At 40.4% G+C, this 16,481-nt stretch overlaps 1 protein-coding gene across 1 annotated transcript in view; it reads left to right on the top strand.

Annotated features, from left to right (window-relative positions):
* Nucleotides 1-317: 317 nt before the first annotated feature.
* SOGA3 (SOGA family member 3) overlaps nucleotides 318-16,481 on the top strand; it is a 41,532-nt gene continuing 25,368 nt past the window's right edge. Inside the window, exons 1-3 of the mRNA XM_049652964.1 lie at nucleotides 318-1,510; nucleotides 1,970-2,194; nucleotides 4,222-4,380. Of these exons, the coding sequence (XP_049508921.1) occupies nucleotides 413-1,510; nucleotides 1,970-2,194; nucleotides 4,222-4,380 (1,482 nt within the window). The 5' untranslated portion in view covers nucleotides 318-412. The remainder of the gene's footprint in view (nucleotides 1,511-1,969; nucleotides 2,195-4,221; nucleotides 4,381-16,481) is intronic.

Here is a 16,481-nt window from a genome sequence, read left to right as displayed (position 1 = left end):
CTAAATCTCTTCCTACCAATTCCTTTCTGATCCATATCTCAGCGTTGCCAGAACCTGCAACCATGAGAATGTTACATTAAGCTGCTTTCAGATCATCACCATTTTACTGAGATGGAATTAAATGGAGATGGCGCTTCCCTGGGCAAAATGAGAATTGACAATTCTTGCACCTGTTTCTGAAGTCGGGGTTTCTATTAAGTGCTTTTAAAATCTCATTATTTTCTAGGACTTCTCTTTTCTAGGGAAATCACCCTTTGCTCTGTAACAATGCAGACATGTTGTGTGCTTCCCTTCTTTTGTTTCTACCCCAGATTAGAAAGGAAGGTTGGAGGACTTGAGGAGGGAAGAGAATGAGAATGATCTGGTGATGGACCATTCTAAATCTCATCTGATAGATTCTTCCTAGACCGCCATGAGTCAGCCACCGACGGGGGGCGCTGCCCCTGCCACAGCTACAGCTTCTGCCGCCACCTCTGCCACTGAGGCTCGCCTGCACCCAGAGGGCAGCAGCAGAAAGCAGCAGCGTGCACAATCACCTGCTAGACTAAGGGACAATTCGGTCCGGCAGACAACTACGACCACCCGGTCCCCCGTGGGGACCGGCACTAAACTCAATTCTGTTCGACTGCAGCAGCTGCAGCAGCAGCAAGGCAACAAGACCGGGAGCCGCTCGGTGCCTCCGGCCAGCGCCCGCGGAGGCGGAGGCGGGGCGGAGAAGGCTGCGCCCCTGGCGCCCAAAGGGGCCGTGCCGGGAGCTGTCCATCTCGCGGCTGGTGCTGAAGCGGCCCCCGCGGCGACCCTGGCCCCGGTGGGCGGCAGGAGGCCTGGCCCGACGGAGGAGCCTCCCCGGGAGCTAGAGCCCGTGTCTGCTAAACTCGGGGAACCCCCTCCGCTAGGGGAAGGAGGAGGAGGGGGTGGGGAAGGAGGAGGAGCCGGCAGCGGCTCCGGGGAAAGGGAGGGGGGCGCTCCGCAGCCGCCGCCGCCGCCGCCGCCCAGGGGCTGGCGAGGGAAAGGCGTACGAGCTCAGCAGAGGGGCGGCAGCGGCGGGGAGGGGGCCTCCCCTTCACCATCCTCCTCTGCGGGCAAAACCCTAGGCCCCGGCAGCAGAAACTCCGGAAGCGGTGTTGTGGGGGGTGGCAGCGGTGGCGGAGGGAGCTACTGGAAGGAAGGATGTCTGCAGTCTGAGCTCATCCAGTTCCACCTCAAGAAAGAGCGGGCGGCAGCGGCGGCAGCCGCGGCTCAGATGCACACTAAGAACGGCGGCAGCAGCACCCGCAGCTCCCCGGTCTCTGGCGCCCCTGCCATTTGCGAGCCTCTTGCAGTCCCTTCCGTCTCCCCAATGGCGGCGGCAGCGGAGGGCCCCCAGCAGAGCGCAGAGGGCAGCGCAACTGGAGGGGGCATGCAGGCGGCGGCGCCTCCTTCGTCGCAGCCGCACCCGCAGCAGCTCCAGGAGCAGGAAGAAATGCAAGAGGAAATGGAGAAGCTCCGAGAGGAAAACGAGACTCTCAAGGTGAGAAGGGTGGGGGAACCCGGTTGGGGGAGGGGAGGTGTGGGCTTTGGAGGATTAGGGCGTGTCTCGCGAGGGTGAGAGGCTGTTAACATGTTAGGGAGCCTTAAAGAGGGAAGGGAACAAGAAATGAGAGGAGGGGGTTCCTAGGCCTTTTCCAGATTTAAAGCAGCCTAAGATCAGTAGCCTTAGGTTTAATTTAAATCCAAATGTGGTCCTTCGTTTCTCTAATTATCATGGGTTGTCCCACTTTTTCATGGAGAGAGGTTGAGTAGGAGAGCTGGGGAAGGCCCAAAGAAGGCCCGTTTTTATAGTTTCTTCTTCATGCAGCTCTGTCACTCCTGTCTTATGGAGAGGGGGCAATAAAACGGAGAATTTGGAGTTGGCATGGGGTGTACACTTTACATGTCCGAGTGCCGGGGGGCGAGGTTAATTTTGACCCGCGGCCTGTCACCGCTTCAGAACGAGATTGATGAGCTGAGGACCGAGATGGACGAGATGAGGGACACTTTCTTCGAGGAGGATGCCTGTCAACTGCAGGAAATGCGCCACGAGTTGGAGAGAGCCAACAAAAACTGCCGGATCCTGCAGTACCGCCTCCGCAAAGCCGAGCGCAAAAGACTCCGCTACGCACAGACAGGGGAAATCGACGGGGAGCTGTTGCGCAGCCTGGAGCAGGACCTCAAGGTCTGCAGCGCTGGGGCTGGGAGGCGCGGGGTAGGGGCAGCAAGTGGGGACCTCTTTGCTATGAAAGGCCTTCAGTGGTCATTGGCAAAGACACGGAGTTTCGCAGCGCTGACCACAAAGTATCAGGTTCCGGGCAGGGGAAGGGAAAGAAGAGACCAGTGGGTCTGAGGGGTCTAGGGTGTGTGGAGTGCCTCGCGGAGAGCGAGCCCTGGGAGCTTTCTAGGGAGTCCCGGCGACTCTTCCAGAGACGGTGGCAGAGGGCGTCTCCCCTCCGCCCCCAGCAGAAACGCGGGTGTGGCAGAGCGCAGGCTCTGGCGTCGACCTGGCCTCCAGAGGCTGTCTTCCAAGTAAAGGCCAGTTGAAATCGAGAGCAGCGAGATGTAGACTCCTGCGGAGAGAGGAATTAAAGCCCAGAATAGGAACAGCATTGGGACGATATCGGAGTTAAGGTTTCTCTCCGCAAAGTCTCCCTAACCTCCTTCCTTTCTGTACTCACCACTTTGCTAACTCCCTGAAAAGAAATCTGTCCCACTTGCTGCCCCTTTTGGAGAAGTAAAGAGTGCAGTAAGTGAAAGAACCTCGTTTTTAATGTGAAGTTGTTCCTTTAGAATTTCCCCCAGTGGAGAAATTTTAACCTTGAAATAAGTTTTGTAAGTAGATGAGGTCTGTTCAGTTCAGTTTGACTGTAGGCAGATCCATTGACAATGCAAACCCAATGTTATCTTCATAACCTTGGACCACCAAACATAATTTTAATTATGTTAACCTCATCAATATATAAAAATCAAGTGTAATTTTCCTATGTTTTAAAGAAAGATGTGAGAAAACATTTAATGAAAGTCATTGTATTATTTCTTTTTGTTTTTTCTTTTTCTTCTCCTATCATTTGTTGAGTGCTCACTATGTCCCAAGCAGGGTGGGAAGCATTGTTATATACATTAACATTTAGTTATCTATCTAAATGTTAGCTCAAGATTTAAATAAAAAAAAAAGCACCCATGAGGTTAGGATTAGTAATCCTATCATCATTTTATATGGTAGCTGAACCTTTTACAGAGGTTATAAGTGCCCAGTCCCTACCCATGGATATAGGCTAGTAGGTGGCCAAGCTGTCTCCTCACCCAGTATAAAACCACAGTCTATGTCCTGAGCCACTACATCATACTACACCATAGGGTTTTGTTCCAAACCCTAAATTTCCAAGATAATCTCAAAACAAAAGGCAAAAATGTACACTGTAATCAAAAAACAAAAACAAAAACTTAATCTCAAGGACTGACATATTTCTTAAAAGTAAGCACCTGACATTATAGGATTAAAATTCAGGCCCACTCCTACTAGAAAACTTTGTTTTCTAGTTTTTTAAAAAAACTCCTTAATGTTTACTCATTTTTGAGAGAGAGAGAAAGAGCAGGGGAGGTGCAGAGAGAGAGGAATACACAGAATCCAAAGCAGGCTCCAGACTCTGAGCTGTCAGCCCAGAGCCCCCCACTCGGGGCTCAAACTCAGGGACTGCGAGATCATGACTTGAGCTGAAGTCAGACACTTAACTGACTAAACCACCCAGGCACCCCCGTTTTCCAGTATTTAAAATGAGTGATAATGGAAACATCTTGTTTTGTTGTAGAATTAGAGGAGATATGTGAAATTTCTATACACATGATAAAGCATGATTGAACATCTATTACCATGGTGTAGTGTAGAGGTTGAGGAAACAGAGTGGAGAGCCAGACTACTTGACCACTTGTTAGCTGTGTGACCTTGAGTGTATTACTTCACATCTCTGAGACTCACTTTCCTCACCTGTGAAATAGGAATAATAATAGTACTTATCTCATGGGATTGTTGTGAGGGTTAAATAATTTATATATGTGAATGACTTATATGTAAAGCATCTGGAAAGATGCCTGGTATAGCATAGAAACTATTTGTGTATTGGCTTTTAGTACTTTTAATGTGAGTATAAGTTTAGCTCACTTATTGTACTGTCTTTAACTATATTTTATTGTTAAAACTCTTCAATTTAGGTTGCAAAGGATGTATCTGTGAGACTTCACCATGAATTGGAAAATGTAGAAGAAAAGCGAACCACAACAGAAGATGAAAACGAAAAACTGAGGCAACAGCTTATAGAAGTTGAGATTGCAAAACAAGCTTTACAGAATGAACTGGAAAAAATGAAGGAGGTTAGTATTTGATTATCTCATGGTATGCAACATATATATTTAGCTCTTTTTTTTTTTAAGTTTATTTAATTTTGAGAGGGGGAGAGAGAAAATGTGAGCAGGGGAGGGGGAAGGATCCATGAGATCATGACCTGACCCAAAATCAAGAGTGGGACGCCTAACCAACTGAGCCACCCAGGTGCCCCCATATATATGTAGTTCTTTACAAAAGAATCCCCAGGACTAAAATGACTGTTAAAATAATTCTGTTTTTTAATGATTATAGAACAGTTCATTGTTCTCACCCAATATGCTAACAGATACATGATTTCATACTAATTAATAATTAGCAAAGGAAAACTGACCTCAGGCCTGCCTTTTGTGTGAAATATATGAGCTCTGACTGTGGTTTCATCCTGTCATCCAAATTTGTGTTAAAGAAATTACACAGCTATACCAGACACGCAGGATGTCAAAAGTATGAAGGACTAAGCCTTGTGTCAGTTGAGAGGAAGAACTGGTCCTGTGATTATTAATGAGTTCATAGAACCACAGACTTTTGGGGTAAAAAGACCATAAAAAACCATTGAATCAAATTGAGTCAAATCATTGCTTCCATCCTCTTTATAACAAAGCCCCCAAATGATCTAATGCTTAAAACATCTCTTGCGACTAACCTTTAAGATCTTTTGCAGTATCCAATTCTGTCACAGCGTATCTCTGTTTAAAGGTTTTCTGTTTTGAGTTGAAATCTATTTCATTGTAACCTTAGCCAATTCATCTTAGTTCTTTCTCTTTGGTATAGAAGAGTCAAGAGTTCTCTTCCACATTAGGTATTTGAAGTTTCTACCATGTTTCTCCTAGATCTTCTCAAAGAACAAAACTAGTATCAAAGGAAATAAATCGGAGGAGAAAAGACACAGAAAAGATTTATCAAGAAGTAATTAGCTTTGTGATTAGTAGCAATTTGAATTAAAATAATATTATTTGAAAACCATCTGAGAATGCAGTGCATTTGTGGAAGCTATTATTGAGCATTAGCTGATACACATGTGGTCCTCTGGACATTTTCCTCTGCTTAACTGTGCAGAATTTAAATGAAAATCCGAATCTTTCCATGGACTAAATGAGATATTGCACCTTTCATTGTTATGCTTATGTCAAAATGGTATAAATATATATTTACCATGTAACAGTGAAAATAATCAAGTCTGCTTAAGGTGTCAAGGGCACGCCTGCGTGGCTCAGTCGGTTAAATGACATACTCTTGATCATCTTGGCTAAAGCCATGATCTCACGGGTTTGTGGGATCGAGTCCTGAGTCAGACTCTGTGCTGACAGTGAGAAGCCTGCTTGAGATTCTCTCTCTCCCTCTCTCACTGCCCCTTCTTTCCCCATCTCTCTCTCTAAAGACATAAACTTAAATAAAATATGTCAGGAATTTGTAGAAGATGGTTTCAGTGGGGTAAACTATTTTACGATCTAAGTTTCTACTTGTTATATTATCCTGATTTTAAACATTTTTTAACATGACAAATTAAGGGAAAACTATTTTAATGATATATAATTCTTGGTTAATGCCTAAGGATGGCTGTATGCTCCAGTATGGACACTGGGAGCCATGTGACTATCTTCACCAATAACCAATGGGGCGATTTTAAAAGGTTTCTAACTTGCCTCAGTTTATTCAGTTGTAAAATGTTGTTTTAATGATTCTCAACATCTCCTGAAGCTATCATGACTTTTATCATCAAATCCAGGACATTATCTTTAAAGCGTAGCATAGATTTTTTTTTCCTGAAGTTAAGAGATCAAATATGAAATTATATATGTACAAGTATATGTTTCTTAAACAATAATGTAGAGTTGAAGTGTGTCAAAAAATGAAAGTTTAATTTGCAGGAAAAAAAATGAAGTAGGTGACTATGTGAGTTTGCTAGGGCTACTGTAACAAAACACCACGACACGTTGTGTGGTATAAACAATAGAAATTTGTTTTCCTCACTGTTTTGGAAGCTGAAAGTCCAAAATCAAGGTGTAGGTAGGGTTTACTCCTTCTGAAGGCTGTGTGGAAAGGATCTGTTCCAGGCCTGTCTCCTTGTAGATGGTCATCTTTATGTTCACACTGCATTCTCCCTATATCTATGTCCAAATTTCCCTTTTCTGGACGCCAGTCGTTGTAGATTATGGCCTACCTAATTTTAGGTTGTACATTGTAGATTGATTGCTTCTGTAAAACCCTATCTCCAAATAAGGTCACATTCTGATATACTTAGGGTTACAGCTTCAGCATGTGAATTGAGGAGATACAATTCAACCACAGCAATTAAACAAAGGAAAGAGAAAATTCTTTCTTCTTATAGGAAAGCAAAGAGAAAGTTCATTGTCAGTTCCATTAGGCTTCAAGTCAGAACAAACTTCATTTGATTACTAAGTATAAAAGAGAAATACTTTGTGATTTGATATCATGTAAATGGTTTTTAGTGAAGATCTGGAAAGTTGGATTTAAGAATGGTATAAGAGCTTTCTGATTTTATTCCGCTTCCAGAAAAGGGGGAAATGCCTATAGACTGCTGTCCATTAGCCAGACAGATGGGACCTCTTCCATTGTAAATAAAGCCAAAATAATCTGGCTACCAAGGAGAAGGACTGGAACCTGAGAATGTCCTCAGGAAAATCATTATAAAAATACATTTCCTTGATTCTGTTCCCTACGCTCTTCCCTATAACTATTTCCTCCTTCAGGGCTCTAACTCCGATTTGGGAAAACAGTCTTACAGCACCAAGCAATGTGGGTATAAGTTCATGCCAAAAAGGAAACTCACATTCTCTTGGAGTTATAAAAGCCAAACTCCAATCCCTAATTGGAAACTACAACAATAAAAGTATAAGGAATGTAGGAACATATATTCGGGATGTCAGCATTTAAAGTAACCTTTTATTAAAAAGATGGGCTCTACCAAAGCATAAGAGACTGTTAAAAACTGAGAACAAACTGAGGGTTGATGGGGGGTGGGAGGGAGGGGAGGGTGGGTGATGGGTATTGAGGAGGACACCTTTTGGGATGAGCACTGGGTGTTGTATGGAAATCAATTTGACAGTAAATTTCATATATTAAAAAAATAAATTAATTAATTAATTAATTAAAAAAAAAAAGATGGGCTCTAAACTAGCATTCCCAGTTTGAGAAGGTGGGTGGCAGTCAGGAAAACATAGAAACAGAGAGGAAGGACAAGAGAGTGGAAGATAAATATCTGGGGGATTCTAAATGTAATAAAGGAAAAATGGAAAGTATCCTGGCAGGAAAGTTCTGTAATCATTTATCTGAGGTTGACATTCATAGTGTCTAGAAAAGTGTCAGGAAAGAAAAGGTAGTTTTATTTGGATATCAAAAATGTTTCATTAAAATGAGATGTTTGTAACGGTAACTTTGTTATCTGCCAAGAAGATGAATATTGAAACTGAGTTTCAGTAATAAGTGGCTCACTTTGTGGGGTAGGAGGTGTGAGTTTGAAGCCTAACTTGGCCTTGTATAACTGTGACAGCTTCAGTTAATCATCTGCTTCCTTGGTTGTAAAATGAAAACATATTCAAGTCCTTGGATAGGGTTAACCACACAACTGTCATCCCTTTGTGGCATTCTAATCAGTGGAGAGAATAGAATCAGGCCAAGCTTTGCATTATGAAGAAAAGACAAAAGTTATGGAGTAAATTATAAAATGGTAAGTAGGATATACTTAAGAGAAGCAATCCTCTAACTCCCAGTTTTTAGTTTCTTATATGGAGTCATATAGATGTTGAACTGCACAATTGGGACCAATAGGCCATCTGCTGGAGTTTGGAAACCATTTACTAAGAGTTTAATTGGCTTCAAGGGTTTTGACCAATTGCTCTCAAGGCTAGTGGTTGCACAAGGTCCTGTGCACCTGCTCACATCCATCTGCTTATCTTCTTCCTCTGAGAGTATGGAGTAGGCACTGGGGGGTAAGAAGAGTTGTGTAGAGGCAGGATAGACATAATTAGTTGAGTCTACTGCAACTCATTGCTTGCATTGAAACAGTTGGTTGTCTGCCAACTGCAAACAAGAGGGACCTCTTAGGATGCTGCCTTAGAATCTTAATGGTATTTTCATCCGATTACAAAACATTGATTGCTACTAGCTCTATGCTTTCTTGCAGTATAAAAATGCCTTTTTTTATATATAACCTGGCAAAAATGATGGTCTTTCAGCATCACAAACACTCAGAGACTGGTTTTTGCAAAAGTTTTTTCATGGAAACTATGAATAGCTTGCAGTTTGAATTCCTGGACAGGTTAATGTACAAATAGCATAAAGTGAGGAAGGATATGGAGAAAGCTCTGTGTGGCATGGGTCTCTGCTACAGTTAATGGGAGGTCACTGTCCTTCATGAAGTCCTTCTGCTGTAGGAAGAAACTTTGCTTTGAGAGCTTTGAAACACTGTTCTCTTCAGAAGGGAGGGGTCTTCTCACGTCACCTTTAAGATCTGACACTTGGAAAAGCATTGATGACAGACATTTGAGGGAAAAAATAACCAGTAGAGACCTTTGAAGATGGAAAGGAAGGAAGACTAACTGAGATAATGATGACAAATGTTTATTTGATCTTTTTACTTTAAGAATCTATACTCTTTGTAATGTTTTGTCCCTTAACCTCATGCAAGTCTTAAAATAATCTTCTTAACTTTTCCTGGTCTTTGCTCTAGAGGGCTCTTAACTTGCCTACTGCAATAGCACTATCTATCTTGGGACGTTTATTTTCTGTGCACTTGGTTAATATATCCTATCTATTACAATGAACTCTCATTCTAGAACACAAAAATAATTGGTACCATAAATTTCAACAGTAGCCTCTCTCTCTCTCTCTCTCTCTCTCTCTCTCTCTCTCTCTCTCTCTTTTTGAAAAGAATATGTCTGCTCAGACTCTCTTTACGGACAGAACACTTTAATAAACAAATGCTTGTCTTGCACATTTACCATTGCCTATTTATTTTCTTATATAAAATAATGAATTGAGTATAACTTTACTTGGTTTTGATAGGGCATGTTTATCTAAGTTATAAAGTGCAAAAAAAAAAAAAAAAAAAAAAAAAACCTGGGTGATAAATCAGCAAAGATGCAGCCCTTTAAGGGGGAATTTCTTTGGCATTCAAATATTTTTCCCCTGGTTCTGTGAGTTATAATTTGAAAAATAGAAGAACAGTCATTGACCTTTTTAAATGAAATTACCATAAATATTTTTAAATGTGTCAATTAAACACTATTACTTTAGTCACATCTTTTCAGAGGTGGTAGTTTGAATGCCTACCTGTGTTGGCTGTGTTGAATAACACAGGAATGAATAATACAGACTAACTTAAAAGCAAAAAATAATATGCCAGGTAAACAGAGGAAAGTTCGTTTTCCAGGTTACTGTATGTCGTGACTGTATTTTCAAAGTCGTATTTATTTAGGAATCATAAACTCCGTTGGATTTTTTTTTCATGAAATTGCATATGCAGCTGTATGCACAGTGAAGTGATTCCCAGGACTCGGTCCTATGTAAATGGCTCTTTTCTCTCACCCAGATGCCAGGCTCCCAGCAAAAGCAAAGTAGTATACACAGATAAGAAAATCAATGTTGGTGGAGTATTTTGTGAAACATACAGAACTTTTATTGTAAACTTCAAATTTCTGTATATTTATGTGAAGAGCACAAGGGCTTCAAAGCTTGGAAAGTAAAGGTTCTTCCTACAGCGAGTTTGTGTGTTGGCTAGAATTTTGCACTTCATATTCTTGAAACAGTAGGGCACTGTATGAATATAAATCTTACCTAATTAGGCATCTCCTTTTGGTTACGTATTAGGTTCCCATTTCAAATATCTATTAATTTCAATGTTTGCAATGGCATGGCTTCACAGAAAATGTTCAATAAATGCATGTTGAAATGTTTGTTGCATTTGCTGATAAACCATATTGATGAGAGCTAAGTCTCCAGCCGTGGACTCTGCCAGTTTAACAGGGGTCCTGGGGCTCTAGGCTGGACTTTGAGTGATCTGCATGTAAGAGATGAGCAGCTTATGTATGTTTAAATATCTCCATGGGGCTACTTTACCTACACAGGTATTAAAGAGTTGTTCACCTCTCTGACTTCTTTCCCCCACCTACCTTAAAAAGGAATTTGAAATGGTTTTCAAAAAATCATAACTGTTGCAATCAGGGTTTAAAATTTTGCTCAAGTAAGAATTCTGGGAAGATGAGGAAACTCTTACTCCAAGAGGTATGCATTGCTGGGAAACAGCTCTGAGTTTAAGAGCAATCAAGGCAGGGAGAGAGATATTGAAAGTAATTCTTTCCTAACTGTGACTGGATATGGAGGCAATACCAAGTTTCATAGCAGGTCTTCAGAGCAATCATGAACAAAATTAATCATAAACAGACCTCACAGGACAACCAGTGGATGGCTGAGCCTTCATAACAACTGTCAATTTTCATTTATAGAATCAATAAACTAAGAATTATAGTTTTGCAGAAAATAAAATTTAGACATCTTGTCATTAGCTGTGAATTTGAGTGTGGCTTGTTAGAAAGCACATATGTCATGAAGTCTAGAAACTGACTTTGAAGCCCACTTCCCATACCCTGTGACTTTGAGCAAATATCTTGAAATTTATAGGCTTCGGTTTCTTTTTTCATAAATGTTGAACAAGAACTATGGCTCAGAAACAAGGCTTTTTTTGTGGGGCTTAGTATAATACAAACACGCTACAAAGGAGCTCCAGCCTCACCCTGCTTCCAGAACTAGAGATCTCTTGATACTGGTATCTCTTAGAAACTTCTAGTCCTCTACCATGCTTCTCCCAAACCCCAGTAATTCCCCAGAAACAACAAGTCTTCCCTAAAACAAGGTCTTATAGGTTTCTCAGGATGGGGGATGATTACAGGGGCTCAAAAACGACGGTACAACTCTGACACCCTAGACCTCAGCTCTGCATCTGACTTCTGTATCCTTTGGTGAGACAATATGAAATGCCGCTTTAGAGAGTAAGAGAAGGCTGCAGGTCTTGTCATTCCCAAACTATTTGCTTTAAATCTTCAGTGTTGGGATAGTCAATTTAGCAGTTAATTTGACTGGAGAACTAAGGAAAATTACCCCAGGGCCGCCGCTACCATTGATGAGTGCCAATCACTGTGCCAGATATTGTAGGTATAGTTATGTTGCTAATAGTTTCATTTTAGAGATAAACACTCAAAGCTCAACAAGGCTAATAGCACTAGTAAGCTGGCACGGTCCATACTGATCCCCCTGCCTCTAAGCCCATGGTCTCCATCGGCTAGTGCTGCACAACTGCACTATTGGGACTCAGAGTCCCCTCCGCATAGCCACTTCTATCGTCCTGACCCACAAATGACATGCCTTCTTTAGAGACCTCAATTCTCCTAGAATCTCTAAGTCCTGAATCTCTAGCACACATTTAGAAAATGCATGGAGCAAGGACTTCCAAGGTATCTAAAGGGAAACTCTATTTTATCCGAAAGAAAGGAAGTCTTTGGAGAGAACAAAGAAACTGGGACCATAGGTCTAAAAAATGTGTTTTCAGGTCTGTTGATGCTGTCTCTTCTTTTTATAGACTTAATACATGTGTTATTTCAGATAAGTCACTTAATAGCTGACTCTCAATTTAATCACCTCTTAAAGGAAAATAAATGTTTTCCCTAGGCAACCCATTCACAAGGACAACAGAAGATAATATGTGTGGCGTGCTTTATAAACCGTAAGGTCGTGTGGACATCAGATGTTCTTGTTATCACATAGTTCTAGATGAGCCGATTAAAACTTAACTCTGCGAGAGAATGTTTAAATCCATGAGAGTGAAATTTTGGATTTACCCAAGAGTCTAATTCTTTTACAGTGGGCTTAGAAACACTTTTCCTTTCTCTTTCCCCATGAATGTGTATGACCGTGAAGTTCCCCTTTATAGGTCACTTCACTGTAGAGCCATTCTAACTTCTATGTATCCTGTTCTGTCTTCCACAAGACATGTCCTTAGTCCTTACTGCTTCACCATCCAGGACCTTACATTTGCAGGGGTCTCAAGGGAGGTGCAAACAATGCAGTTACACTGTCTGCCCCTGCACTCGCCAATGGGACTGACCACTGATTTGTCTGGATAAATGCCTCTCCTACCTTTGCTGCTCTATAAATATTTTTCTTACAGAGAAACATCTTAGCAGAGAGAGGAGGGCTATTGTATTCAGGTTCAAGATACTTTAGATTGCTTTGTGTGTTTTAGTGACTCCAACAGCTAAATTCTATGCTCTCTGAATTTAAGAACTGTATTTCTATTTAATTCACACACAAAGACTGTTAGAGATAGAAAAACTGTAAATGCTTGGCCAAGAGAAGAGGTGTTTAGGAAGATATGATTGCTGTCGAGGAGCTCGTCTTTAGCTCTTAAATTAGAATTTACTCGGTTCCTTTGTTTTCCAATACTTGTGTTACATTGGAGTAAATATACCATGCAATTTTGCTGTATATTAGGAAGTATTTTCCAAATTGAAAATTCAGTTATATCTTGAAGATTTTAGACTTCATTGCATTTTAATGGAAATACAATCACTTATTTGATGTCTCCATTCTAATTCCATTTTTACATTTCAGGGTCAGTTAAACTGATCTTTATCCAGATGGTAAATGACATTTGAAGATGACATTTAAAGATGTCATTTAGCTTCTCTCCTGACATTTTCCATTTTATACTTATATATTTCACTTAATGGGGTCATTTATATTCAGCGTGATTCAACTCAGAACTGCTTAAAATTAAAAATTCAAAGTATTCTATATTCATCTGCTGGCTAGCTCAGTTATTTCCAATTTGTCTAGCCAATTAATCATGGTGGTAAGTGGTTAATAAAATTAACTACATTATTTTTTCTTTCCTTCACAAAGTAAGCGTTCTTACCATTACATTGGCCAGCAACCTTGAATAATAGCAGAAATAACTAGACAGCCCAATTGATTACTGTATTCAAGTGCATAATGAGTGGCTAATATGTTGGTATGTGGTTGTATCCACCACGCCCTCGCATATAGAAGAAAAGATTTTCATTGAACTTTATCAAATGGTAGCCACCTGTGTGTATTCAAGATGATCTGTTTTATGTAAAGTATTGTTTTTCAAGGATAAAATACAGCTTTCAGGTTCATTTCTTTAGAGACATGGCTACATTTAAAATAGAATAATTAGGGGCGCCTGGGTGGCGCAGTCGGTTAAGCGTCCGACTTCAGCCAGGTCACGATCTCGCGGTCCGTGAGTTCGAGCCCCGCGTCAGGCTCTGGGCTGATGGCTCGGAGCCTGGAGCCTGTTTCCGATTCTGTGTCTCCCTCTCTCTCTGCCCCTCCCCCGTTCATGCTCTGTCTCTCTCTGTCCCAAAAATAAATAAAAAACGTTGAAAAAAAATTAAAAAAAAAATAGAATAATTATGTTCTACAATGATTTGGAAGGTAGTTATTCTGTTTTTACTTCCACTAGTATTAACCCTAAGGGTTTTTTGAGGTTGGTTTTTTTTTTTTTTTTTTTTTTGGTAATACATGTATGATTCTCAATTTTCTCAACTACTAAAATCAAGAATAAAATAAGGAATTAAGAGTTATTTCAGTTAGCCCAACCCCTTGGATTACTGTCTGATCTTTGTTAGCATAAGATTATAAGATAAGATCGTTACTATTATTTATTGTTACAGTATATAGTTTGAATTTAAAGAATGTCTTTTGCTTCATATGTAATTCAAACAATATACATTCAGTTTCAATACTTAACTATCAATGATTTTAAACTACAACTAAATTTCTGAAACCTCAGTTTTAAATTATCTTTAATTGATTAGGTAATGACCTTGAATTTTTTTTAAAACAGGAAAAGTTTGTAGAGGTTATACTTTTTCTGAGTTTTTGTACTTTTGAAAAGAGCCTTTGTGCTTTTGACCTCACACAGGAATGACAAGATGGCATTACTGAGTCAAATTTTTTTCTTTTCACATCATATACTCTGCTCCATTATCTTCTGGCATTTGTTTTGGAGTGAAGAAATATGAGACTAGTCTGATTTTGATTCCTTTGTGGGTCAGATTGTTTTCTCTCTACATATTTATGGATATTTTGTCTTTACCCTTTCTATCAATCAGGATCCTCCGGTAGATGGATCATGTAAATAAGATTACTCACAGTGGTGTGGGCAAGATTAAGGGAACATGCTCTTAATTTGGGCTGGTGAGGCATTCAGAGAAGACTGGCAACACATAGAAATCATCACCACCTCTAGATATAAAAATGCTGCCAAGGAAATGATGTTACAGGGGCTTGTGTAAGCTGGAACTGTGGAGGAGGGGCTACCCGGTGGGAGTTGTCCTCTGGAGGGTTCTCAGCAAGATATGGTGTTGACAAAGTGAGGGAGTGAGGAGAGATACTGTGAACTATCTCTCCTCCTACCCTCATTGCTCAGCATTTCTGCCAGTGCCTTCTATTGGCCAAACTCAACCAGAAGGCATGTGGCAGGGAAGAGAACCTGGGCAGAAATATATGCAGAGGGCAGCCTCCTGAAGCACAGAGCAGGACAGAGAAGGGGCAAGAATGAGTCTGGATAGCTAAGGAGAATAACCAGTTCAAAATTATTGCCGGGACATATCTAGGTGATGGTCTTTGTGGACTCTTTAATCTGAAAATTGACATTTATTAATTATCTCAGAGGAGCGTTCGTGTAGTATAGGCTTGTCAATCACACATACTCTATTTTCTCTCCTTCACATTTTCTTCACTTTGTGCCCCTTATGACTATCTTCTCATTCATCCACCTTCTCTTTGTCCTTTTAACCTGTGTCCTTGGACAATTTCTCAAGTTTGTTCTCAGTATCAGGGAGTTAATTTTCTGGTATGTCAGTCGTGCTGTTTGAAGACTCCAGTGCAAAATTTGATTCTTGCATTGAAGCTGAGTGTTCTCTGTGAGGTTTCTTATTCCCAACACCTTCCTATTTTTCAGATCTTAATCTCCCCTATCATCTTCTATTTTTAGTTTATAGAGGCCATGTTCATTATCTTAGCAAGGATACAATATTCCTAAAGCTATCTTCTGTTTTCCAGAGTAGTTTTTAGACATATACTTTTTGGGTTTTTCCCCCCTTTCTCTTTAACTGAATACCTTTCTCTTAGCTTCCCCAGTATATTTTATTGTATACAGCTTTATTGAAATGTAATTTACATACCATAAATTCATTTTAGGTATAGAATTTAATGCTTTTTAGCAAATGTGCAGGGTTGTGGAACCATCTCCATAAGACAATTTTAGAACATTTCTATTGCTTCCAAAAAGATCTATAGTGCTCACTTGCAGTCACCTCCTGTTCTCACTTCTAACCGCAATCAAGCACTAATCTGTTTTCTAAATCTATAGCCTTGTATTCTCTGAATATTTCATACAACTGTAATCATACAAGTTTTGGCCCTTTGTATCTGGCTTCTTTCACTTAGCCTAATGTTTTTTAGGCTTACACATACCTTGTAATGTATATCAGTACTTTATTCCTTTTTTACTTCCAAATAATATTTGAATATGCATATATACATACACCACATTTTGTTTATCCATTCATCAGTCGAGGGACATTAGTTTTTTCCCCCCATTTTTATGAATAATGCTACTGTGAACATTCACATAAAAGTTTTTGTGTGGACCTGTGTTTTGGTTTCTCTTGGGTAGGTATCTAAGAGAATTTATGGGTCATACGATGCAGTTACACTAAACTTTTTAAAGAAACTGCCAAACTGTTTTCCAAAGTGGCTGCATCATTTTACATTCTTACCTGCAAAGGAGGAGGGTTCAATTTGGCAACACCCTGGCCAACTCTTATTGTCTATCTTTTTTGTTACAGCTCTTCTTTTGAGGTTTATTTACGTGGCATGTCTTTGTGGCTTAAATTTGTGTTTCTCTAATAATGTTGAACATCTTTTCCTGTGCTTATGTTCCATTCATGTATCATCTTTTGTGTAATATCCATTCAATTTTTGGTTCATTTTAATTGGATTGTTTGTCTACTTATTCTTGAGTTTTAATATAAACTTCATATAT

Source organism: Panthera uncia (assembly GCF_023721935.1).
Source record: "Panthera uncia isolate 11264 chromosome B2 unlocalized genomic scaffold, Puncia_PCG_1.0 HiC_scaffold_24, whole genome shotgun sequence".
Taxonomy (NCBI): domain Eukaryota; kingdom Metazoa; phylum Chordata; class Mammalia; order Carnivora; family Felidae; genus Panthera; species Panthera uncia.
The sequence above is the reverse complement of the archived record's forward strand: the minus strand, read 5'-3'. Positions and strand labels throughout refer to the sequence as shown.